The sequence below is a fragment of the Pelmatolapia mariae genome, linkage group LG5 (genome assembly GCF_036321145.2).
Source record: "Pelmatolapia mariae isolate MD_Pm_ZW linkage group LG5, Pm_UMD_F_2, whole genome shotgun sequence".
Lineage (NCBI taxonomy): Eukaryota > Metazoa > Chordata > Actinopteri > Cichliformes > Cichlidae > Pelmatolapia > Pelmatolapia mariae.
This window is the reverse complement of record NC_086231.1, coordinates 20,369,350-20,394,568: the sequence shown is the minus strand read 5'-3', so window position 1 is coordinate 20,394,568 and position 25,219 is coordinate 20,369,350. Positions and strand designations below refer to the sequence as shown.

Here is a 25,219-nt window from a genome sequence, read left to right as displayed (position 1 = left end):
GGCCCCGCCTTTTTCCTCCGCACACCGCTCTCGTCGAGTTTCTGTTTTGCTGTGATTTCACTCCTGCTTCTCTCAGCTATGTGATTTGGACACTCCTCGCCCTGCACCAGCACCACTCGTCCTCTTCATCGCCACCACCAGCGACAGCACCCGGCTCAGTTTGGCCGCTGTCAGTCGTCGGTGTTCGGGGGTGGAGGATGTCCGCTGGCTCCACCGGGCCACTGTTGGTTAGGAACGGTCTATAGCGCAGCCTCCTCTGGAAAAAACGGAGGTTTTTTGGTGTTGTTGTTTTAAAGTCGTGCTCGGGCTGTTTTTGTCGTTGACAGGCAAACGCTAAAGCCGGGGCCTCTCTTTTAAACACGGGGTTGCACTGCTGTGAAAGTGTGCCTCGTTAGGTTAAATGGATATGTGTGCCGTGCCAGGCTAAGGCGGGGACGGATCGGAGATGCCCTGTGGCTAGCAACGCTAACTTTCAGTGGACCGCAGCTAGGTCGCAGAAGCACTGATTTCTTAGCGTTTTGGCCGACACAACATAGCCTTACAGGCGTGCTTTGTTTTTAAGACACTCACAAGTTTGTAGTTAGTAACGAAAAAAAAAACTGCGACTATCAAAAGGACGTAAAAATGATTAAATAGCGGTAACTCGAAGCGGTTTTCTTCCACTCAAAGCTTGACGTGAAACTAGCCTAGCCGTGCTTGTCAACAGGACAACAACAAATGCCTTCTTCTCATTCACGGGCACAACAGACTGTGGGGACCGTTCAGCACTGACACACTCCTACTTCATGTATGTTTAAGGACTACCTGTTAACTTGACTCCTTTTCTTTCTTTCTTTTTAATTAACAAATGCTAGCAGGTGGTTTTGGGCGAGCATGGGAACTAACTAACTAGTTAGCGCGCAAGGAAAGGTGTGTGCATTAAGACATTTCGGGTTCACTCAAGGTGTTTGGCACCTGCTCAACCACTTAAGTCGCATCGAGGACAAGGCAGCAGCAGCCCAGTCTGTTTATCATGGAGGGAAATGCACAACAGCAGAAACCGACTCCTCTAACTCGGGAACTGACGAGAGTATTTACCAGCTACAACAAGCACTCCGTACAGCTGAAGAAAAACCTAAAGGAGACTAATGCTTTCTTCCGGGAAATACGGCAAAACTACAGCAATGCTTGTGCATCGACCATGAGCTCGGCTTCAGCTTCTCTGGAGGCAGGTAGGTTTGAACACCACCTGGAAATACATCAGTACTGCACCCACATGTTTGCATGTTTAAAGCACCCACAGCCGGGGTTACACTTAAGCAGGCAGAAGGGAAGTAAAAAGAAAAGGCTAACTGCTGCTGCTACTGCCAAGTGATTATTGCACCAGCTTGCAGGTTGGGAGCAAAATCCATTCATTTGGGTCAGAGAAAACTAAAGAGATTAAACTCCCTCTGGAAAGCATGTGCAGAATAAGTGCACCAAATATGCTGAGAATTATGCACTGGCTGCTTGATTCATCTCTGATTAGATTGAAGTTACGGGTCATAGATTTCTTGATATATATAATATTACTCGCCATTACTTTTGTGTGTCCGAAACTATGAGCACTGTCAGCAGCATCATTTCATCATATAATTATCATCAGATAATTAAGGTATCTGTGAAATAAACAGATTGGACTTGATAATCATCTTCAGGAATTGCATACAGAGAAGGTCAGAGTCTGTTCTCCTCCTCCTCCTCCTCCTCTCCGTGTTGAATGTTCAAAGATAACTGAAGGTTAGCCATAATCAACAGAAAAAAAACGATAACAAAATGCTGCCAAGTGCATGTCTTCACCTGCCAGAGTAGATTCATCTTGGAAATGTCCTGGGTATATATACTTGCGCTCTCTCTCTCTCTCTGTGTGTGTGTGTGTGTGTGTGTGTGTGTTGGGGGGCGGGGGTCCTGTACTGGTAGGCACATTTCTGTGTAGACTTGCTTGGGTTATTGCTTCATGTTAGCTCAATAAGGGCAGGTTAGAAGTGCAGTAAAGCCACTGTAGTGTTAGAAAGTAATGCAGTGGTATGTGACTATAAAGGGGCGGCTGTTGCAGCTATGCGCTGTCTTCGTTATGTAAGTGTTTTAGACTGTGACTCAGCATCATTGGGGATTATATCAGAGCCCCGCAATAATCAAAATGAATCGATTCTTCTGTTTGCGCTTCATACCTTAGGGGAAAAAAATAATCCCAAAAAATAATATTTGATGAAGAGTGGTTCATTGTCTCTGCTGTGGAATATAATATCCTGTATTCTTGGAGCTGTGCTAAAATACCAAGAATAATATAGATGTAATAATCTGAGTGTCCCATCTTTGATAACAGTGCTGACTAGGGGTGGGAGAAGACTTTAGTACAGTAGTATATTGTATTGCTTCTTCATGTGATATGTTATTGATAAGGGTGCACATGAGCCAATATTGATGTGTAAAGATAACCTGTTATTCTTATTAATGTTTCATAAAAATAATTTTAAAAAATCCCATATTTATCTTATATGGGACTGTGGTGCATTACCTCACTTCATTCTTTGAACTGTTTTAGTGCTTCCTCTTTTTTCAAGCCAGCTTTCTCTTGATTGGCTGAGTCTTGCAAACAGAAGGTTTGAAAAGCAATAATGGTGGGAAGACTGTTCACAACAACAGCTGGGTATCTCTGATGACTGTATTAGTGATATCCAAGTACTTGTAGCATACGGTATCCTACAAGTACTTGGATATCAAATACTTTAAAGGTATCCTGGATACCTTTAAAGTATTTGTGCCCAATTTTCTTTCTACCAATTTTACAGATACAACACCACCTTTTAATTCTGATTAGTTTGTCAGGACAGTGGAAAATCTTTAACCATAATGCCATATCTATACTGGAAATAGCCCAGGAAAGCATGCGGTAAAAATGAGCTGTACTGTGATTTAAAACCGGTTAGGCACAAAGACAGTTTCATTAATAGAATAGCCCTTCATTGTCATTGTACTTGTACAGCGAAATTATGAGTGCTCCACACTACCCCTGGCGCACACATGTGCAGTAATAAATAACAAACAGGAGAAATGTATGCAAACTAGAGGAATATATACAAAACAGTAGAATCTTATCTTGGATGATAGTTAAAGCCCTCTTAGTCATTGTATTCAATCACAATGAACAGTTGAAGGGGTCCTCAGCACTTCTAGTAGACACAGGCATTGTGAGGAGAGTGGCAGATATCATTAATGGCAGCCTCCATGTTTCAAACTCCACATCATAATGCTAGCAGCACTAGCTCTTACAGACTCAGCTGAATCTTCACTTATTTTCATTGGATTATTTCAAAGTTATTTATGGGGTCAAAAAGAAACAAGACAGGAAAAATCCAACACTGCCAAAGTAACATTAATACTGTTTACAGGCTTTTAACTGCGCAGCTATTGTAGAATGAGCTGTTAAAGATTTCCTTTATCTAACCAGAGACTGTTTAACGTGTGGACGTAGCTTCTGTGTTGGGAAAAATTAAGCTAATGGGGCTGTTATGCTCGCAACATCGCCTGTGTCGCACACCCATTTTGATGTCACGTCATGTGTCGTGCAACACAATCTTTGTGGTGCTTTGGTCGGTCATGCGCCTCTTGATTTTTGTAACCTGGTGTGTGTTGTTTTTTAGCACCATTTTCATGATATTCCAGCATAGAAGCTCACAGATATACAAAGGGAGATGTTGGAACAGTTTGAAAACTTGAGTTTGTGGAAAAAACTTTGCAAAAAACCTTCGACAAAGTCTTTCTGTTTTCCCGTTTTCTCCTCCTATAGCAGTGTTTATGTGATGATATTGTCTGAGTGGCGACACCTATCCTTCAGGAGAATCCTGCAGTGGCTCCCTGCACTGTAATGGCGGGTATAAATACAAGCGACTACGAGACGAGGTTGCGACCACTGCGGCGGGTATACTGGGGGCTTGATGAGAAAGTGCCTTAAACCTGCGTTCTGTCTAAGGGCCACCAGATTGCGATAGCTGCTGTTGGGGGAAAAAAGGACGTCTGGTTCTATAGAAGTCTAAGGGAAAATGGCTTACTGTGTTTCCCCCTGTAAACACATATTAATGACAAGTGGTTAGTCAATTAAAAATCATTTAAATTTTTATTTTATCCAAGTTGGAAATTAAAACGCAAATCTTAAAGCTTCAAAACGGGGTTTCTGAACCCAGTGGATGACATCATGCTAGTTACATCCATGTTTTTATACTTTCTATGCATCTAAGATGACTGTAACATCTAACAAATGGTAGGTAAAGTCGAGATGTCTAACTGATTGGATTTTTTTAAAGGGATGCCGATAGCAATATTTAGTGATAGATAAGATTTTCTTACAGTTACACGAAACAAACACAAAAAGTCAGGTATTACTTGTTTATTGTTATTTGCCTTTTTTAATGCTAGGGAATTGAGGAACAGCTTCTCTTTTAACAACATTCAGCTCTTCATTCTGCCTTTGAAAGCAAAACCAGTGCAAAATCCATGCACAACACAATCTCATGATGTTTTTTTAGATGTAAAAACCCCCCCACCATAAATGTTTGCTCAAACACACACAGCCAGTTTAATTTACAAGAGTCACCACTTTATGACTCCTTGGTTTGATGCGTATCAAACAAGGGTAAAGTGAATGCAGGTTAATAGGACTACAGCAAAGTGATTTACCCATTACAGTGGCTGATATCTATCTGTCATGTCACATTAATTTTTCGCTGGCTAAACATTCAAAAACGCTGTGAGGAGGAGGTGAAACACAGATAGCATGCTGATGCTGACACCTGTAGTGCCGACCAAGAGTTTCTAAACAGCTTACTGAGTCTAAGTGTTTGTTCTACTACACTGATGTGGTTTTAGATAACATGTCCTCCTCATGTTGTCCAGGTCAGCTGAGCTGCATCTCGTTCCCTGCTCACGAAGAAGAGTTCCTACGCAACAATGTGGGTGCTGCCCCCTACATCCTTGTGCTGGGCCAGAACTGCACTGCTCGCTACCAGCTGGTCAACAGCCTTCTAGGGGAGAAGCTGCTGCCACTGGGCAGTGAGGCTGGAGAGCCTTGTGAAGGAGTCCAGGGCACTGTCTGCAAGAGGAGGAAACTTTGTTTCACCCATGGGAGACAGACACGGCTCAGCTTGGCACTGCCTGGCCAGTATGAGCTGGTGCACCAGTTGGCGGCTAATTGTGGTCGCTGGGATACGGTTCCCAGGGAGGACCTGGAGATCCATGAGGAATGTGAAGACCCAGCCCACAGGCTAGCAGAGCTGGAAATCACTCTCCATCTCTCGCTGCTTCAGGTAGGCTTGAAACATGTGCAGATGTCGTGAATTAACTCTGTTTAACACTAGAGAGGGTTTGCTTTGCTTTGCTAGCAATAAGTAAGACTCATTCCTAGGTGGTGTTGGACTCTGACAGGGTTCTCCTTTGTCAAAATTGTTTTTAATAAATATTGTAAACAGAATTTCAAGTCACAACCAAGGTGCACATTTCCTCGAGCGGTGACCTCCAGCCCGTGGTGGGGAGTGTGCAACTAGGTGTGAAGTGTCTTTGAAGAGAATGAGCTGTTTAAATCCGAGGCCATGTCTCTCAGACAGAAAAGTGTGGCGCTCCCTCTCCGGGTCAGGAAAGAGTTTGAACGAAGGAGTGAGATTTGAGCATAAAAAGCTGTTGATTTATAGGTTTATCCACGTTCTTGCCCTCAGTGATCGCTACGATTGTGGATAAAGACTGAATTAGTAAGATTGGAGATAGAAGCACGGATAATGAGTTTGTTCTGAAGGGTGTTTGGGTTGAGCCATTCATGAAAGGCTTAGAGTAGAGCTGATACTAGTGTTAATGGAGCCATTGTTGGTGGTTCACGGATCTGATTAGGATGCCTGCTAGGTGAGCTCAGGAGCATAAGTGACAGATGGCTGGATCAATTTTTTTTACCCTCATAATTTAAATATGTAGTGTGACATGAACCCCTTTATGTGAGATTGGTGCCATATATGTGTTTCCCATTGATGTACGGTACACTATTGCACACAAAACTTTCGTTTTTCTTTTGTGTGGGTTTTTTTTTTTTTTTTTTAAAGTAATTTGAAGTGAAAACTATTGATCAATACAGTCGTGTTTACTACTCCTTTTACAGAAAAGTAAACTAGGATAGTAAGAATATCCTGAGACGTTTTGTCAATGAAGTTTTTCTTGAGGAGCATTTTGATTATGTGGTCAACCCGCAAAGGCTGATGTTTCAGACATTTAACTAGCCAATTGTGTTCCATCTGTTATCAGCAGAGTGGATTTAAGCTGTTCTGCCATTATCAGTTAGACTTTTAACACAATAAACAGGCATTAGGTAATGCAACGCGCTTTTTATACCCGTGTGGTTACTTGTTTAATGGAATCAATATAACAATAAACATAATCATCGTCATAATTTACAACCTTTCATAAACAAACGTGCGTTTCTTTCAAGAACCATTTGACTCCAAAGCTTCGAGCGGTTGTGTAGTTATTGTTGTAAAGTTCATTAGGGTGAAGGCAGGTGATTTTTGATTTTGTTCATCAATAATGTGTGGTTGTGTTGTGTCTGATTCTTGATTGAAAGGTTTTGGTGAATCTGGTGTGAGCAGATTTATGGAAAATCATGATCATAGAGTGTATTGTTACACATTATAGATTTCTATTAGAACATGATATAGTGTGAAAATGAAATTACACTTGACTAGCTTGACTTCGATCGGGTTTGCAGGCAGAACTCTCTTGAGCTCCTGCCACAGCATTTCAGTCAGGTTGGGTTCGCCCATTGCAACACCTTGAGTCTTTTCTTTTTCAGCCGTTCTGGGGTAGTTTAGCTGCTGTGTTTGGGGTCATTACCCTGTTGACCAACCCTGTTGATCCATATTTTAGATCAAGCTTTAGCTATCGGATAGATGGCCTCCAGTTTGGCTTTAGAGTACGTATACAGAGGAGTTCATGGTTGACTCAACACTTGCAGGGTGTCAGGGTCCTGTGATTGCAAAACAAGCCCAAATCATCACCCCTCCACCACCGTGCTGACACTTGTTATAAGGTGTTCATTCAAATATGCTGTGTTTGGGTTTTTTCCTAACATGGTTCTGTATATCATGTCCAAATATCTCAGTTTTGGTCATTGTTCCAGAAGTCTTGTGATTTGTTTGGATGCAACTTTTGCGAACAGAAGTCATTAAAGAAAAAAGCCTTTCTCCCAGTTACCCTTCCAAACAAGCCACACTTGTTCAGTCTTTTTCTAATTGCACTATCATGAACTTTAACATTTAACATGCTCACTGAGGCCTGTAGCGTCTGAGATTGTAGCTCTTGGATTTCTTGCAATATCTCTGAGCATTGCACAGTTTGACCTTGGGCTGAATTTGCTGGAATGACCGCTCCTGGGATTATTGGGGGCTGTCTTTAACATTTTACACTTGTGAATTATCTTTCTCAACATTTGGAAATGCTCCAGACTTATTAACTGCTAAAACTTCAGCTTTTATAGAGGTCCTAACACTTGTTGATCAGTTAGTCAAGAGTATTTCATTATCAGCACCTGGCTGATGCTGACCCTGGAAAATAGGAATTTAGCGTTTTGGTTTAGTTTTTGTTTAAAGTAATAATGATACAGCGTAATATTTTTGTAATATTTAGTTTTTGTTCATATCAGGTTTTTATTTACATGAACTTAGAGCCTGGTAAAGATAATGTTTTTGCTTTAATTTTTCATCATGTGGAAAAATGATGAAACAGTGCTTTGATTATTGTTTATTTTAGTCGTGAAATGTATTTTAAAATATTCAGTGTGTACTTATATTTTGTGTGCTGATATTTATTGTTCTCCCTTTTTTTTTTTTTTTTTCGTGGATCGATTTATTCTTTTCATCATTGTCTCCTGCTTGAATTAGCTTTTGCTCACATGGCTTAGCTCATAAACAGATTACTGAGCAGAGCTGATTATTTCTTGTGCTGTTCGCTTTTTCACTTTGATTTGTGCTGTTGTTTAGGCATGCAGTGTTTCACCTCCGTTTTTCACACACGCTCTGCGGTTGTGTGACCAGAAAATCACAGCATCTTGAGAAAATTAAATGATTTGGTTTGGTCTGTGAATTGTAGTCATTTCTTATCATGCGTGACACATGGAAAGGCCTCCCAAAGGATCCCAGATCTCCAGAAACTAGGCCTGGCTTTTCCAGCCCACTCGCCCAACCCCCTTACGTAATGCTACTGGTCTGGTGTGATTCACATGACTAGGTCATGTAAAAAACAGATCTCAAACCCTTTGGTGTGGTACAATTGCCATGGTTACAGTTGAGATCTGGGACACTGGGTGTTCATATCACTAGGAAAAATATTTTGGGTGTTTTGTTTTGTTTTCAAAGGCATAGATCAGCATTTGATGTGGGCTGTGCTAATAAAAGAAGATCCATTAAAAACTTTTCTTTAAAAATCCAATAGTGTTCGGGTTTATAAACACACATCACAATATGCGTGTGGGAGAAAAACACAACAGACAGAGATAAATCCCAATCGTGTTAATTTGTAAGTACCCAATTAAAATTAATTTAGCGGCAGTTTAGTATTTTACAGATTAATGTCTGAAGGGAAAACCTCAATACTGAAAACAAAGGCGGTTGTTTCAAATCTCCATTTACTTTCATGTGTGACTGGAGGGCATGAGATGTGCCTTATTGTGACCTTAGAAGCTGAAATAGCTGACACATTTTTCAGTAACGATTCAGATTCTCTGAAAAAATTAAAGACAGAAGGACCAGTGTGATCTCGTATTGTATGCATTTGATTAACTGCACTTGAAGAAAATGAAATCCACTTTCTTCAAACTAAAGCAGCCCAGTGATTTAAGTCTCTGCTGAACGAAGAGCAGAGAATAAGAAATAAATGGAGGCACAGAATCTCTCTGCTGGCTGTGGCATTCACACACTCCTGCCATAGAGGAGGCCAGCAGATGAGAGCCCAGTTGCTAATTGGCCCTCACTTCATCCCGGGGTATTTACGCATGCCTCCTGCTTCAACTTAACTGCAGTCTAACCATGTTGACATATGAGGGTGCTAATCTACCACCATGTTTCTAAAAATTCTTTTGAGGTATATAATCCAATATGTTTACTGCCACAGTTCTGCAGACTCTTACGAACAACTGTGATTTTGCCAGTCACCCTTAAAATATGCATTTAGAGGAAATTTATAATTACTTTATATGATTGTTTCTCTTTGCTGTGTTTCTTTGTAGAAGCCCAGTCTAACGTGGGCTTTGAAGTCGTATTAAACCTGAACAGTAACATCTAAATACCCTACAGGCTTCCTCTTGAAGGGTTGTTGTTGAAAACAGGCCCCATTAAGGCAATTCAGACATTGTATTGATTTTGATTGGTTGCAACCAAATGTTTGCAGGCTATCTTTGTTCCAAAGAGACTGCTCAGACGGCCTCGCCGCTTGTTTCTTGGAGACAGGACTGACTGTCTCCTTTGTGTAGCTGTTGGTCATTTCTGCCTTTTTTTCCCCCCCTCTGGCTCTTTTTTTTTTTTCTTCCTCCACCCCGTCACAGTCTCTCCTTCTATTTTTGTAAATGTCGTTAATTATTAAGGGTTAAGAAAATCGTTTTGCATCAATTTTTTTTCTGCCCTGTCACAGCCATTCCCAGGACCACTACAAATATTTATGTGCCATGATGTGTTCAGAATTAGAAATGGTCTGTGACGTGTTGTTTCTTTCCCAGAGGGAAAGCTCTTTGAACATCTTGTGGCATGAATTGTAGATTGTATTTAACAGGAGTTTGTCGTGCGGTATTTGAGGTCATAAGGTTAATGGCCGAGTTAGAGCCTGACTAATAGCAGTCCATTGGTTAATGATCGGGAATTAACCAATCACAGATTGGTATCGGTGTATTTGCCTTTTGATTTGCACCAATATGGAAGCTTGTACTTGCTGCCAAACCTAATGCAGAAAAACAGGCTTGGACAGTTTGCAGTGTGGCTTCAGCTTTTGTTAACAGTTCTCTATTAGCAGGGCACATATCACAGCTGAGCAGTAGGCAAGGGTTCAAATATTTGGTGAGAGTAGCTCTTTAGTTTGTTTTGTACACTGGGTTTTAGCAACCAATCCTGTTTAAGCAGGCATTTTGTTACATGTTGAGAAAAAGATGAATTCCAGTTGCCAAAATGCAATCTCGAAGTCATCATCATCTGATAGTGTTTTATTAGCTCTTTAATGTTTATCTGCATTTGTAAACTAGCCAGTGCACAGCACCGCATCTTGGTTTATGCTTGCGGAAAGGAGCATGCGCAAAAAGTGATGTCACGTCAGCTGAAGTGCTGGTGTGCCTCTACACTTTGGTGTTATCTCGACGTGCACATGACACCGCAGGTTAAAGACATAAACATCTGCCACGGCTGTAATAGCTTGGAAAAAACTTTTGAAAAAAGAAAACATTCAGCTTTTTTTTTTTTTTTTTTTTTTTTTTAAATCTATGTCCTACACCAGCACCCATGAGACACCTACAGTGGGGTAAATAATCATTTGATTCCCTGCTTACAAAGGGTTGCATTGATGTCAGAGAACCCTGATTTTAGTTTCATCTGACCACATCACTTTCTCTCAAGCCTTCTCTGAATCATTCAGATGTTCACTGGGAAGCTTAAACTGGGCCTGTACATCTGCCTTCTTGAGCAGTAAGACCTTGTGGGTCCATTACAGCATGATGTGTTACCATTACTGTTCTTGGTGACTGTGGTCCCATCTGCCTTCAGATCATTTACAAGCTGCTCGTGTGTGGTTTTGGGCTGATCCACCACTTTTCCCATGACCATGCTCACCCCATGAGGCAAGGGTTTGACGTTGTTTGACCTATGATTTTGCCCATGATGGTGGAGATGTTTAAATAGAAGAAACTGATCCTATGGACAGGTGCGTCTTATATACATAATGAGTTGAGATCATGAGTATATATAATTGATTGACTGTAATCTGTGGGCCACATAGCGAGACAGCCAATCAGTGGGATCCAGAAGTCTGGCTGTAAGGGGATTTACTTTACTTATTTACTTATAGTCACTGTGTTTATCGGCCTTTTGTTTGGTGCTGAGCAGAGGTTGAACGAAGGTCTTATCTGAAGTTTTTTTTCCCCTGATGCTGTTGAGTTTTTGTTTCACACATGGGAAATTGTACATATTTTATTACATATAATAAAAATAAATAAGGTAACTCTGTTTTCTGTCCTTATTAGTTTTAATTAAATGACGCCAGTTTCGTCAGATATTTGTGAAATAAACCCGGCGTCATCCTTTTAGTAGTTTTTGTATTGCTAGATTTCACAAAAATTTTAATTTTTATTTAATTTGATTGAATTGTCTGTTTTCTAAAAAGATGAACACGTTGCCTGTAATGATGTCTGCATGAACATTTGTTTTTAATAAGCGTCACATTGTTTTGTTTTTGTTTTGTTTTCCCTCGTCAGGAAGCAAAGGTCATGGTGGTGCCTTGCCCAAGTGTCCAGCCCATAGAAGAAGCTCTGGAAGACTGCACTCGCAATGTGATCCCAGTCATACTCTATGCTATCAACCAGGACTCCCTCAGCTCAGAACAGGTGGCACAGCTCTGGAAGGTCAAAGAGATGCTCTCCTTTCCCATCTGTTTTGTCCGTTTGCCTGACAGCGTTCCAGCAGCGTCCCCAGAATGTGGCCGCCACACAGAGAAGGAGAAGAGCCCCCTTCACAAGCAGCTACTGTCACTTGGCTTTCTCAATAGCCCGACAGGAAACTGTTCCTGTGGCACCCCAACGCAGATGCCCACACCGGGCTCCAAGCCCCAGAGCATGTTGGGTGAATCTTTCGAAAGACTGCATCGGTTACTGGTGCCGTTTGCTCGCCAGGTGCTTCAAAATCAGCAGGTGGAAGCTGCCAGCCTGCTAAATGGACTTCACTGTCGGTGTCTAGATCTTTTTATCAACCAGGTCAGACAATGATGTTTCCTACTACTGTTCGTCTTTATTCATATGTTTGTATGTATTGCTCTACTGCTTCACAGTAGACACAGTCACTTGATGATTTGCTTGGTCACAGTGGGGGTCCAAACAGACCTTTGTCCTTTGTGCCTCACTTTCCTGCAGGCCTTTGACATGCAGAGGGACCTGCAGATAACACCACGCAGGCTGGAGTACACCCGCGAGAAAGAGGGTGAACTCTTCAACTCCCTTATGGCCATTGCTAACCGCAAACAGGAAGAGATGAAGGAGATGATAGTAGAGACACTCACCAGCATGAAAGAGCAGTTACTGGAGGATGCTGCCAACCTGGAGTTTACAGGTGAGCAGATAAGCACCGGTGCTAATAGACAGGCGTAGGATCTTTCATATAAGGGAAATGCCATCTGCACCTGTTTGTAAATGGTGAAATGCACAAAAGATTGCGACACAGATTACATCAAAGTATCTTAGTAATCTGATCGGCTTGTTTGTGTCTAAACAGTTTTTCAGATGTGATCAAATAAACTTCTGGCAGATGTTACGTAGCCTTGAAAAAGTATAAGGAAAACCACAACTAATGTTTTTATTGTTAATAGTAATGATGATGATGGTGATAATAATAATAATGTTTTGCACCTCACCTCATCTGTAGTCTTTCTGTGTACGTCTGCACACACAATGTACAAAGTTGCTGTTTGAATGAGCATTGCAGAGGATGTGTTTTAACCTTAGCACTACTGCGGTTTCCATGTTTGGTCTTTGTGGCTAGCATAGATGACTTGTTGATTTCTGTGGTTTTTGGTAATTTGACTCTGTGGCTGTTAGATGTCACCAAGCAAGATAAGGTTTTCTGTTTCTGAGGAAAACCTTAAAATATTTAATTGTGACTAATTAACATTAATATATCGTTAATAGAGCCCCAGTATTTCTATTTGTGATTTGTATAAATGGAATATGTTTACGTTTCCATCTACAGGAGCCTGTTGTTGGGTTTTTGTTTGTTTTTTGTTTTTATTTATTTTAATTTTTTTTTTGAGGGGGGTGTATGGGTGTTGTTTGAGATTAATTTAATCACCCTGATAATGTTTTTGGCTGAACACTGGCACACGTGCATGCAGGGTGTTCATTCTGTTCACTTCTGTACTGAAGTGATGGCATCACATGGTTGCTGCAGATTTGTTAGCTGTGCATCCATGATGTGAATCCCCCATTCCAAAACACCCCAAAGGTGCTCTATTGAATGAGATCTGGTACCTGTGGAGGCCACTGGAGTACAGTGAAACCAGTTTGAGATGATTTGGACTTTGCAACATGTTGTTATTCTCTGTAAACAATAGAGATGGTTAAGTGGGAAAATCCCAGCAGGTCAGCAGTTTCTGAAATACTCAAACCAGCCTGACTGACACTCAAAATCAGTCAGGCGAGTTTCAGTTTCACCTTTCTTCACGTTCTGATGCTCCTTTTAAACTTTAGCAGGTCGTCTTGACTGTGTCTGCGTACCTAAATGCATTGGGTTACTGCCATCTGATTGGCTGATTAGAAATTTGTGTTGAACAGGTATACATACATGGCCAGTGAGTGTATATGAGGTGCATGGATGTTACCCATATCGAGATCAAAATCTTCTTTGATAGAACAATTAACAAGAAAAGCTGCTTTCTTTATTAAGTGTCCTTTACAGAAAGTGATAGACTGGACCCAGGCTGCTGCCTTGTCAGATAATTGTTATCGTGTCTGTTCTTGTTTACATTTGTGACGTTCTCAAAATCTCTTTGTAGATTTCAGGTTTACAACCTACAAAGCCAGACTGCATAGTCTTTAGATACTTACATAGATCTAAGCAGATGTAACCAAGCCATCTGTGCTTCACAATCTGCCCCCAAAGTTTGGCACTGTCTGACTCAACATATTCAGAAAGAAAAGGCAGTCATTGGCTGTTGCTTTTGCTCAGAGTATGTTCGGGAAACAACTTCTCTTGGTTATCTGGAAAACATTGAGTAATACTCCGTGCAGGTGTTTTAACACTGAACCAATTCTTTTTCTTTTTTTTTCTTCTTTTTAGTCATCCATTAATCAGGAAATCGGCAATGTGCAATTTTTCTACCCATAACCTTATCATCAGTGTTGCAATATAAATAGATTTTTCTCCTCTGGAGAAAGATAGTAGAGATCATTGTTGAAACTACAGTAAGTCTGACACAATGCTTTGTACACAAAGGAGAAGAAGACCTGTTGGAAGCAGAATCCAGTGGAAAATTATATTGACAAGTTTGCAAACGCTATTGTGCCAACGTCAACCCTTTACTTTAATTACTTTAATTTAAAAAAATCCAGCTTGGCTCTGGAGCACTCAGTGTCAGTTCATCAAATTAAAAAAATTAATTCAAAAATTTATTGAGTTTATCAAGAAATTACAGAGAACGCGAGAAGAAAGTTTGGACAGTATATTAATTGAAACTTTCTCTTTCTAAAAAGAAAAAAAAAATCATTTGAATTTGGTACGTGGTGTTGTACGTCGGGACTATTGCACTGACGTTTAATTGTTCTATTTTTTTTATTTTAAAGCTTTAAGATCTGTGATTTGGGCTGTTTTTAAAAAAGTATGAAGAATTAAGTTCCTTGTTTATGCAGTTTCTACAGGCCTTCAAATCTGCTGCCAGACAATGAACATCAAAATATTTTAAGGACTTCATTCATCGTTCTATTTTAACTTAAACTACACTCTTGAGAGTCCATATTCATAAAATCATAGTATCAGGTAGTTACTATAAAATACTATAAAAATGAAGTTTAACTAGTTTTTTAGCTAATAGAATTCAGAACCTTTTTTTTTCGCTCCTACAACACAATTAATGAGTGATAAAATGAAATGTGTGTTGGAGTTTGGAACCTTTTTTTTCACCTTTCATCCAAAAACATGGGTGTTTTAAAATGTGTTTACATTTATTAATATTAGTGATGATCAGTAAAAGGCAAAATTTATAATATTTATAAGAATTTTTTAAGAATTTTTTTTAATGCTGGATGATAATTAAAGTGTATGATCGCTTCTCGTCATTTAAAAATCTTTGTTGGCTCAAACCCTGGAGAGTCAATCTACCTCCAAACAGCATGAAGAGTACCTGTGAGGTAGTTTGCCACCCTCTGGGGGTGATTATTTTTCTTGTAGGAAGCGTTATTAAATTTGTTCTTGTGGAGAAACGTGATCTTCAGCAAGAAGTCTTCGCAAAAACCGATGCAGTCATATAAATACTTTAAGTTGATCCTCCAGTACACATGTTGAGCATCAAATGAAAATCCAGTGACATCAGTTATTCAATATTTATTTGTCCTTATTGTTTACATGTGCCACACGTTAACATGACAAATGGTTTTCTTTTACGTCAAATAGATGTCATCGTGACAACAAATGGAGAGCCTGTTACGTCAAAAGAGATAAAATCCTGCATCAACCAGATCCAGGAGCTGATAGTGGCCAGTTTGAATCAGGCTGTGGCGAATAAGCTCATCAGCTCCGTGGATTATCTGAGGGAGAGCTTTGTAGGAACTCTGGAGCGATGCCTCAACAGTCTGGAGAAGTCCAACTTTGATTCTTCTGTTCACAATATCACTTCTAATCATCTCAAACAGGTGGGTGAGAAAGGAGGCTAATGTAGCATGTTTGTGTCAAGAAATGTAAGGTGTGAACACTAATCGCATATAAAAATGTCAGAAGTATTTCATTAAAGCTTAAAGGGGAAACTTTACTGAAGGGCCAACAGGAACAATTGTCTTTTCCACTGCAGAAAGAAAGTATCTCCTGTTGGGTTATGGACTTCTGAGGGCCTCTAAAGAAACAGGAATTAAACCTAAAACAAGCACAGTTTTGAAAGCTCATTTTCAGAAGCACAACAAAGATGTGTGACGTCCGGTGTCTCTGGTTTGCTTCTCTCTTCTTTTATATCACTGTTTTTACCCCTCAGCCTTTATTGTTGTTATGTGGGCGAGCGGGGTGAATGCAATGGTGACGTAGGATTTTGAATTTATACCACAGATATGTGTACTAGGATGTGTCTTTTATGTTTTCTCAGTTAAAACGTTTGAAATGTTTTCTATGTTCTATTACGAATAAAATATGAGTTTGAGATCTGCAAATCATTCTGTTTTTAATATTTCACACAGCACCTCAATTCTTTTGGAATTGGGTTTGTGGTTTTGGTTAAGATGCACTCTTTTGGTGACTTTATCTTTTGTAGAGCGCCCGTCTAACAACATATAAGAATTTCTCGGTTTAATTCTAATATTGTTGTCTTTGATTGGGTCTGACAGATACAGTTATTCATACTTTGTGCTGTGTTGTTGAACGGTGTCACTGTCAAAGCTGTTGCTGCTGTTACGTCACCACGTTAGGTGGTGAGTGGATGTTACACAGTGGAACAGAGCAGCTTAAAGTGCTGATGAGCAGCCTGTTCTGTAAATGTGTTCCTGATTGAGTTCCTGCAGTGGAAAGGTGGTTTCTCACATGTTATTCGAGACTTTTGTTTTTTACACAAAAGTAGAATAATGAGCCCTTATTAGTCATGCTAGAGGCTTTTTAGACTCACAGATTGTCTTAAAATTTGGGTTTTGTGCTAACCCTTTTCTCACCTGTCACAGCTGTTAAATGCTGCCTATCACGTAGAGGTCACCTTTCATTCTGGATCTTCTGTCACGAGACTCGTTTGGGAGCAAATCAAACAGGTCGGTGTCTCAAACATTCACACAAATAATTTTTATAGTACACAGATTTCTGATGAGATGGCTATGTTTTTTCCCTTTTAATATGAGTCTCTTCTTCTTCCTTGCAGATAATCCACCGGATAACGTTTGTAAACCCTCCTGCCATCACTCCAGAGTGGAAGCGCAAAGTGGCCCAGGATGCCATCGAAAGTCTCAGCGCTGCCAAACTGGCCCGAAGTATCTGCTCGCAGTTCAGGACCCGGCTCAACAGCTCCCACGAGGCTTTTGCGGCGTCTCTGCGTCAGGTTAAAACCTTCTCTTTTGCTTTAGCTGCACTTTTTTCCCACTATTCCTACAAATACTTTCCCCTGTATGATCTTAAATATACGTAAAAAACTGTCAATGAAATGGTGATGATTCACTAAAGGTTGACTACTCACCAGTAACTCTCACTGCAGTCAAAAAAATGTTGGTTTAAAGTAAGGCACCACCTCCAGGGCAGTGAGGCTGTGAAACTAGAGCTACCGCTGGTGTATAGGAAAAAATCGTGACCACAAAGCATCTACACATTTTTGTTTGTTTGTTGAGCAGCGGAGATGAAAGTGCCGTGTGATGCTGTGGTATGCCTTATGAGACATTTCCAGGTATTTGGGATGGCTCTAGTATTGTTAGTGTAACATTAGCAGCTGGTTTCACAGGGAGCCAAAAAATGCGAGAGCTGGGAGCAATTCACAGCAGCTTCTTCACCAGAACGCTTTAAAAGCCCGTTCTCTTTAGCAGCTGCAAGACTAAAGGCTGCTAACCGCACAGCTCGAAAATGGAGAATTTATTAAATCAGTGAAACTTATTTAAATACCACTTTTCACAGATACAAATCACAATAAAACAAGAAGTAAAAATGTAAACTAACAATGTCAAACAATAGAATATAGCATAAAACAACAAATTAGTTATTTAATCAGATTCAGTGTTATTATTTTTGTATTTATGCAAATGGCGTGCATGGCGTGGACATCCCTCCATAAAGCCCCCGACAAATGAGTGATGATAATTATCACATGACAGACAGTGTGGGCTACATCACTGTCTCCATTATCATGCAGTTACACAAATACAATGATTTATTGTGACAGAAGAGGAGGTGATGTTGGGTGAACATAACTAAATGAAAATTAGGTTATTTATGCTTCTGATCCACTTGTCGAGTGCTGTGGAAACCAGCTGACTAAAATAACATCATACGTGTGTCACGTTCCTGTTGGAGTGACCAGAAAAACAAGCAGGACATCGGTGAATAACGGACATTAAAACACAGGCTTGGTGTGATATTCAGGATTAGTAACACTTGAAAGGCTGATAAAGTATTGTTGTCACCTCACCAGACAGGTGGGCGAGCTGCGTGGACTCCCAGCTTTGTGAATTCAATAACTCAAGAACACAGCAACGTAGGATTTTCAAATTCATACCAAGGGTGTATCTACTAAAAATCTCAAATAAGTTTGAACCTTGGTGACCTCGACTTCAATGTCAAGGTCACAGATCAAGTTTTCTGAAAATCTTGTGAATGCGATAACTCGTGAAGCTACGTAAGATGTTCAAATTGATGTCATGGTTTTTTTTACAACGGTGTGTAATGGCCTTAAGGTCGTATTATAAGAAAAAGGTAGTAGTGCCTAAAAGAGCACACAACAATGATACTCGGCACTTTACATGAGCCCCTAAGGTGATTTCACTTACACACTGCAGACCTGTAATTTTTTCCATTACAGAGCTGCATCTGGGAATCGGTAGAATCAGATATTAAACTATCTGCAATTTTTCAGCTTCTTGGTGCAAAATATGGATGATCTCCAGTCCCAACGATTCTCAGAGATTCTCACGTTAAGCAACACGTTACAGCTTGCAGCATCCAAACTTTTCTTTTTTCTTATTTGCTTAAATACAAAGCTCATACTTCACATATATGAGTAAATAAGAACCAAGAAAAATGTGTTCTTTATACAATCAAGCATTTTTTTTAATCACTCTAATTGTTGTGAATTTTTTCCTGCAGATGTCTTTTAATAATCTCAGCTTGTCTCGTGATTTATTTACGAGACAACCTGAGATTAGCATAGTTCTGTCTTTAGCTGCAAAGCTGCCTTGTGTTGAATATATGAACAAATCTAGCTTACTCTGTTGTTGTTTATTTTGTTTTCTGGCTCAGAATCGGGCTGTGGGGAACATTGGATAAACAGAAATGTCTTTTCTGGTTGAGCTGATGAAACCCCAATTAACAAAACTGGTTAAAAAATAATTTCATTACAAGCCGGGAGGGGATTTCCTCTGGAGCTGCCTGAATTCTCTTTGAGTTGGAACCAAAAAAATTCCACAATGCAGGAAAAACCCTGATGTAAACAAATAAGTAATTTAATTTACTCAAAATACTGCAAGTTCAAATATTGTTATTAGTTTGGTAATAGTGAGCTGTTAGTGGTGACCAGACCGTGTAGATAAGAGCTGTTTTACACACAGCACACGTTCTTTAATTTACTGTTGCTCTCTGGTTTAAAAAGGAGAAAAAAAAGAAAAAAAAGAGTGAGTCAGTGAGCTGCTCTGCGCTGTCCTCTGACAAATGACGTCACATAACCATAGGGGTCAAAACAGCTGGCCAGGGGTCACTGAGAACTTCAGGGCCAGTGAGTTTTCCATGGTAGTATCTCACGCTTTAATGTAAAAACAACAAACAGATGGATCGAGATTATTGAATCCAAAAATATGTGGTCAGAGCTTTTTATACACATTTTAAAATGATGTACAGGACTGTGCAAAAAGGACAAATTTTACATTTTCTTTAGTCACAAAACCACAAAAACCATTTATTTAGTTGAATCTACAAAAATGGTAACGATAACCCAGTTTGACAGACATAAAATAACATTTTGTACTAATAAGATGATTCACCAAGGCTGTTAGTTGAACTTTGGTATATCTCAGCATGGTGTGATGTGGTTTTCTTAAAAGAAACGGAGGAAACTTAAAATGTGTAATGAGCTGCCTGTGCTTGTTATGTTTCTGTAGAGAGCAAAGCAGTCTTTGACTCATGTTAGTGCGACTCTTTTGATACCAGGCTTGTTTTACTATGAAGGAGAACGTTCTTGGGCCAAACAAACATGATGGGTGGCTCAATGAAGCATTCATCAGCTCTGTACATGGACTCTGTCAGTTAAAGGGGGATTTTCAAGAAGCAGTCAGAGCTGTGCTTACATTAAGTTTAAACCTTTAGAGAGGAGCCTCTCTGCTGGCTTTTTTTCCCTACAAAAATAACTGGTTAGTAACTAATTTTGGAAAATAAATGTTATTGCTAACGAATGAGATCAGCTCTTTGATATGTCCTAATGCTGGGCATGAGTTGTTACGCCATGTGTTGTGTTTGCAGCTGGAGGAAGGGCACACGGGCCGTCTGGAGCGCACCGAGGACCTGTGGCTGCGTGTGAGGAAGGACCACGCCCCTCGACTGGCCCGCCTGTCTTTGGAGAGCCGCTCTCTGAGGGATGTGCTGCTGCACGGTGAGTCACCACCAAATTCCTCCGTCGTTCCCACAAACGGGCACAGTGCACTCACACGTTTCTGCTAAACTGTGGCTCCGTCAAGTTCTAAATCTGAACTTAACTAATTTAACTCCAAGATGTGTCCCTGATTGAATGACAAGTATAAATTTTAGGTCATGGGGGAAAACACTGGGAAACTTTCCACTCCCAGTAGATGAAACTGCACAGTGAAGGTCACTGTATATTTGAGTGGGAGTACATTACTTAAAAATAGGCAAATCTAATTTAGAAACACAATAAGTAACTGGTTAAAATACTCAGACACTGGCAAAGTTTCAGACCTCAGCTTCAAAGCTGCATTTATAAACACAATCTTATTATCTGCAATTCTTTTTTTTTTTTCTCCCCCTCTCTCTCTCTCTTCTCACAGGCAAGCCCAAGCTCGGGCGGGAGTTGGGTCGGGGTCAGTACGGCGTTGTGTATTTGTGTGACAGTTGGGGAGGACACTACCCATGTGCACTAAAGTCCGTGGTCCCGCCTGACGATAAACACTGGAACGACCTGGCTTTAGAGTTTCACTACACACGGTGAGTTATTAGGAACAAGTGTTTGAACACAGTCGCGTCTTCACACCAAACAGCTGGCTCCAAATGCAACACAGCTTTACTCGCGCTCAGCAGTTGTGACTAAGAAAGTTTCTCAGGCAGCAGGTGCATTCATCAAGAGCAGAGCTCTGCTTATAGACAATGACAGGCTGCTTGTTTTCAAGGCCAAACTCCACCCAGCTTATAGAAAAGTAGTTTTGGCTGTTGAAGCCTTGAGGCTCTTTTGTGTCATGTCAGTGTTTATTTTTAAAGGTGACAGCATGAGCTCGTTAGCACAGTTAATGCTTGTGCGCTATAACCGCCTCAGCTCTGAGGAATTCTGGAATCTCCAAAACTTTGCAGAGGCGAATTTATCAAAGGCAAACAAGATTGACTTCAAGATAACAGAAGTATAAGCAGAAGAAGGTGGATGGGGGTTAGAAGTAAACATTTTATGATTTATAGCTAAAATATATTTTTTTCCCTCCCCTTTCTTTGGTTGTGTGCGTCTCCTCAGGTCACTGCCCAAACATGAGCGGCTCGTCGACCTGCACGGCTCTGTGATTGATTACACCTATGGAGACGGCTCCAGCATATCTGTGCTGCTTATCATGGAGCGGCTGCATCGAGACCTCTACACAGGCTTGAAGGTGACTCGATAAAGCAGCGAATAACAAAGATCTTAGGTCATTGCTTTATAGGAGCAGCTCCGTACTCTTCTACTCTGCTCTTTACATCCTGTTAAGTCTCCGGTTTCTCTCTCTCTGTTGTTTTTGTCCATCCCTGCCAGGCTGGTTTATCACTGAAGGAGAGACTGCAGATTGCTCTGGATGTGGTGGAGGGGATCCGTTTCCTCCATGGTCAGGGTCTCCTGCACAGAGACATAAAGCTAAAAAATGTTCTGGTAAGTTCAGATCAGCTGTCAGTTAGACTGGTTATAGAGTCTGTGACTGTGTAGCTCTATCTGAACACTATATTATCAAAGTGACCCGCGTTCATAAAATAAATGACACAGTTGATCTGAAATGACACCTTTCCAAGCACAGAAGAAAATGCACTCCATAGGTTCAGCATCATACAATTACAATAATCTCTACATCGATTACTTACCTGTGATCTGAGTTACAAATATAAACAGAGTCTGATTACACTAATAAAACAGCTGTATGTCTGTTTCCACTGTGAATAATAGTAAATGGGCAGAGTGCTGACAGAAAAACACCATAAAGGAAAATGCAGCATGTCTCAGGTTTGCAAAAGACCACCTGGATCTTCCCCACACATTCTGGCTAAAGGTTTTACAGACGGGTGCAAAAATTGAGAAAAGTAAATGTAAATCTCAGGTTGCGTTGTTTGTGAGAATGCACGAACCGTCTGGACGGTAGTATGTTCAAGTGTTAGTGCAACAACAGGTCAGCAGCTTTTGGAAAATGCACTCTTACATCTGCTTGGGAAGATTCCCTCCTGTCTGCAAAAGAGGATGTGATCCAGTCTCTTAATGCTAGCAAGGGAAGCTATAATGTTGAAGTGGGTCAGAGATGATCCTTCCTCTATTTCTTTGTGGAAATCTGTAATCTCAGAGGTTGTGAATATGGAAGAACGTGATCACTGGAACGTCTGTTGATTTATAATCTGGAATTGAATAGATGACACGGACTATCGCCACCTTTTTGGTCTAAAGTACATAGACTGGATTTATGGACTAGTTGTTGTATTTCGCTATATAAAACGAGGCCCTGTGCAAGTGCGGAGTATTGTCTCATTGCATTACTGATGTCAGAGCTTCAGTTTAGCAGCATCACTGTAGCGTTGTTTGATAGTTTTTTGTAGTTTGTTTTTTTATCTTTCACAAATTTAATAAACAGAATTGTGAGAAAAATGAACAAAACTTCATCCCAGCTCTGAAGCCTGTATTCAGTGAGGAAACAGTTAATTCAGTGCACAAAATTAAATTATCAGAGTGGTTGTAGAGATGCTGTGGCATGGTCTGCCCAGGGTTAAATCAGGAAATCTCATAAATATTGGACAGCTTTGCAGTGAGAAATTTTCCTAAATTTGTCCTTTGTGTTGTGTACGTTCTACAAGGAGCATCTGGTGGAGGTTGTTGCTGCTGAAAGAGGTTTCACACTAAAGTGTTCAACAGATGCAAGTTCAGTTTAATTGTTATTAGTGTAGTTTGATTTAACTTTGTTAATAGCTGTAGCCTACATTAGAGGTACAGTTTCCAATCTTTATTTTAAACATTCAAGTAACAAGTGTTAATACACATAAAAAAAATGAATAAAGATGAAATCAAAAAAAGCTTCTTATTTACATGGAAAAATAAGTTGACCCTTTCCTGTTTGAAAAAGCATAGGAATCAAATGCTCGTTAATGCCTGCTCCTGTCTAGCAGATCTTGTATACCTGTTTTGATTATACAATTGAAAATATACACAAATGCTATAAATAAATATACAAATACACAGACTGCAGCACAATAGCTATGCATGTGTCCTACAGCTGGATTCTTACAACGAGTACTTGTACTTGACTAGATAACCATCTCTTTGCTTTTTCTAGTTGGACAAACAAAATCGGGCAAAGATCACCGACCTGGGCTTCTGTAAACCAGAGGCCATGATGTCTGGCAGCATAGTAGGAACTCCCATCCACATGGCTCCAGAGCTGTTTACAGGTATGATGACGGGGCAGTACATTAAAAAAGAAACCTTGCCATTTTACTCACTGAAGAAGACAGCGGAGTTATAAGAGCAGGAAGTCATAACTGCAGCTTGTTTTGTGTGTCAGGTTTTAACTTTTGTTTCCACTGTGGCTCGTCTCCCGACAGGAAAATATGACAACTCTGTCGACGTCTACGCCTTTGGGATCCTGTTCTGGTACCTGTGCACCGGTTCAGTGAAACTTCCAGAGGCTTTTGAGAAATGTTCCAGCAAGGATCAGCTCTGGACCAACGTTAAAAAAGGTAAACGGCCCTAACACCTTAGAATCACATGAGCCTAGGTGGTGGACTCGGACTCATTTAATAACTTTGAATCTTGGAGAATACAAATCTTAGTTTAGTTTGCGAATTTTGGAGAGGGTTACGATGCATGCAATGAGATCATAATCCCGAAACAAAATGTACACTACAGTGCCAAAAGTATTCACTAACACATCCAAATCATTGAATTCAGGTATTCTAGTCACTTCGACAACCACAGGTGTATAAAATCAGGCACGTAGGCATGCAGACTTCTTCTACAAAGTTAGTGAAGGAATGGGTCGCTCTCAGGAGCTCAGTGAATTTCAGCGTGGTGCCATGATAGGGCGCCACCTATGCAACAAGTCCAGCTGTTTCCTCACTACTAAATATTCCACAGTCAGCTGTTAGTGGTATTCTAACAAAGTGGAAGCAATTGGGAATGACAGCAACTCGGCCATGAAGTGGTAGGTCATGTAAGGAAGTGTAACTGTCACTGCTGAACACACAGATAATCTGTTGATTGTCAAACAGGGTGAATATTTGGATCGCTCGTGTTTCGGCCAGAGACTCACTTGTATCCATGTTGTCCTCCATCAGGTTCCAGACCAGAGCGCGTGCCTACTTTTGACGAAGAGTGCTGGCAGCTGATGGAGGCCTGCTGGAACGGGGACCCCTCCCAGAGACCCCTGCTTGGTATCGTTGAGCCGAGCCTGCAAAGTATTATGAAGCGGCTCTGCAACTGCAACTCGGAGCAGAAAAGCAGCAGCCTGGAGGACTCAAACTGAATACACTCCAGACAAACTAACACGTGTGTGTGTGTGATAGAGATACTGTTTGGAAAAGTATTTTTGTTGTATTTATGAAGAACGGAGCTGAACGGAGAATTTCGGAAAACCAGGCGCCATTTACAAAAACACAAAAAGATGTCCAAGTTGACCTCCTTGTTCACACTTGTTGCATTTACATTATTTATGAGATGTTGACCAGAAGTTTGCAAATACATGTTTTATTGATTGTGTGTAATTGATTTGTATACAAACTCTACTATTTGCTTTCTTGTAGCTGCACTGCTAATTGCTACTTTGTCATAGAAATGTTACTAGGTTCAAAGTGTTTTAAAAAGTAGTCCATTCCCAGTATTATGAAAAAAAATATAAAATTAATTTTAGATTGTATTTAAACTGAACATGTCTGTCTATACAAGCACATCTTTTTTTTAAATAAAATTATCTGTTACAACCAATCAGTCGTGTCGCAGACTCATTTTTAAGTCATTAATGAGCTGTGTGAGTGTTTGAGGAAGCACAGTTTAAAGCTTTCTCGACTCGTGATCATTCAAAAAGAAGCAGCGTGTGCTTAAGAGGCATCAACACTCGCAGTGACCCCTCAACAAGAATATTTTGTTGAGGGAAAATTATAATTCAGATGTTTAATAAGCA

The 25,219-nt window shown here is 40.4% G+C and overlaps 1 protein-coding gene across 1 annotated transcript; it reads left to right on the top strand.

Moving 5' to 3' along the window:
• dstyk (dual serine/threonine and tyrosine protein kinase) lies at window positions 1–25,001 on the top strand. The gene is made up of 14 exons (XM_063474111.1): window positions 1–1,211; window positions 4,912–5,321; window positions 11,498–11,992; window positions 12,149–12,344; window positions 15,396–15,634; window positions 16,640–16,723; window positions 16,831–17,007; window positions 20,121–20,250; window positions 20,663–20,819; window positions 21,334–21,466; window positions 21,607–21,720; window positions 23,378–23,492; window positions 23,646–23,780; window positions 24,378–25,001. The coding sequence occupies exons 1-14, from the start codon at window positions 1,013–1,015 to the stop codon at window positions 24,563–24,565; spliced, it is 2,772 nt and encodes a 923-aa protein (XP_063330181.1). The 5' UTR covers window positions 1–1,012; the 3' UTR covers window positions 24,566–25,001.
• Window positions 25,002–25,219: the final 218 nt, after the last annotated feature.

What these genes read in the sequence shown, in the direction of transcription:
- dstyk (XM_063474111.1), top strand. Translation starts at nt 1,013, where the DNA reads ATGGAGGGAAATGCACAACAGCAGAAACCGACTCCTCTAACTCGGGAA. An exon ending in CTTCTAATCATCTCAAACAG is followed by an intron (nt 15,635 to 16,639) that starts GTGGGTGAGAAA and finishes CACCTGTCACAG; the next exon opens with CTGTTAAATGCTGCCTATCA. An exon ending in ACCTCTACACAGGCTTGAAG is followed by an intron (nt 21,467 to 21,606) that starts GTGACTCGATAA and finishes CATCCCTGCCAG; the next exon opens with GCTGGTTTATCACTGAAGGA.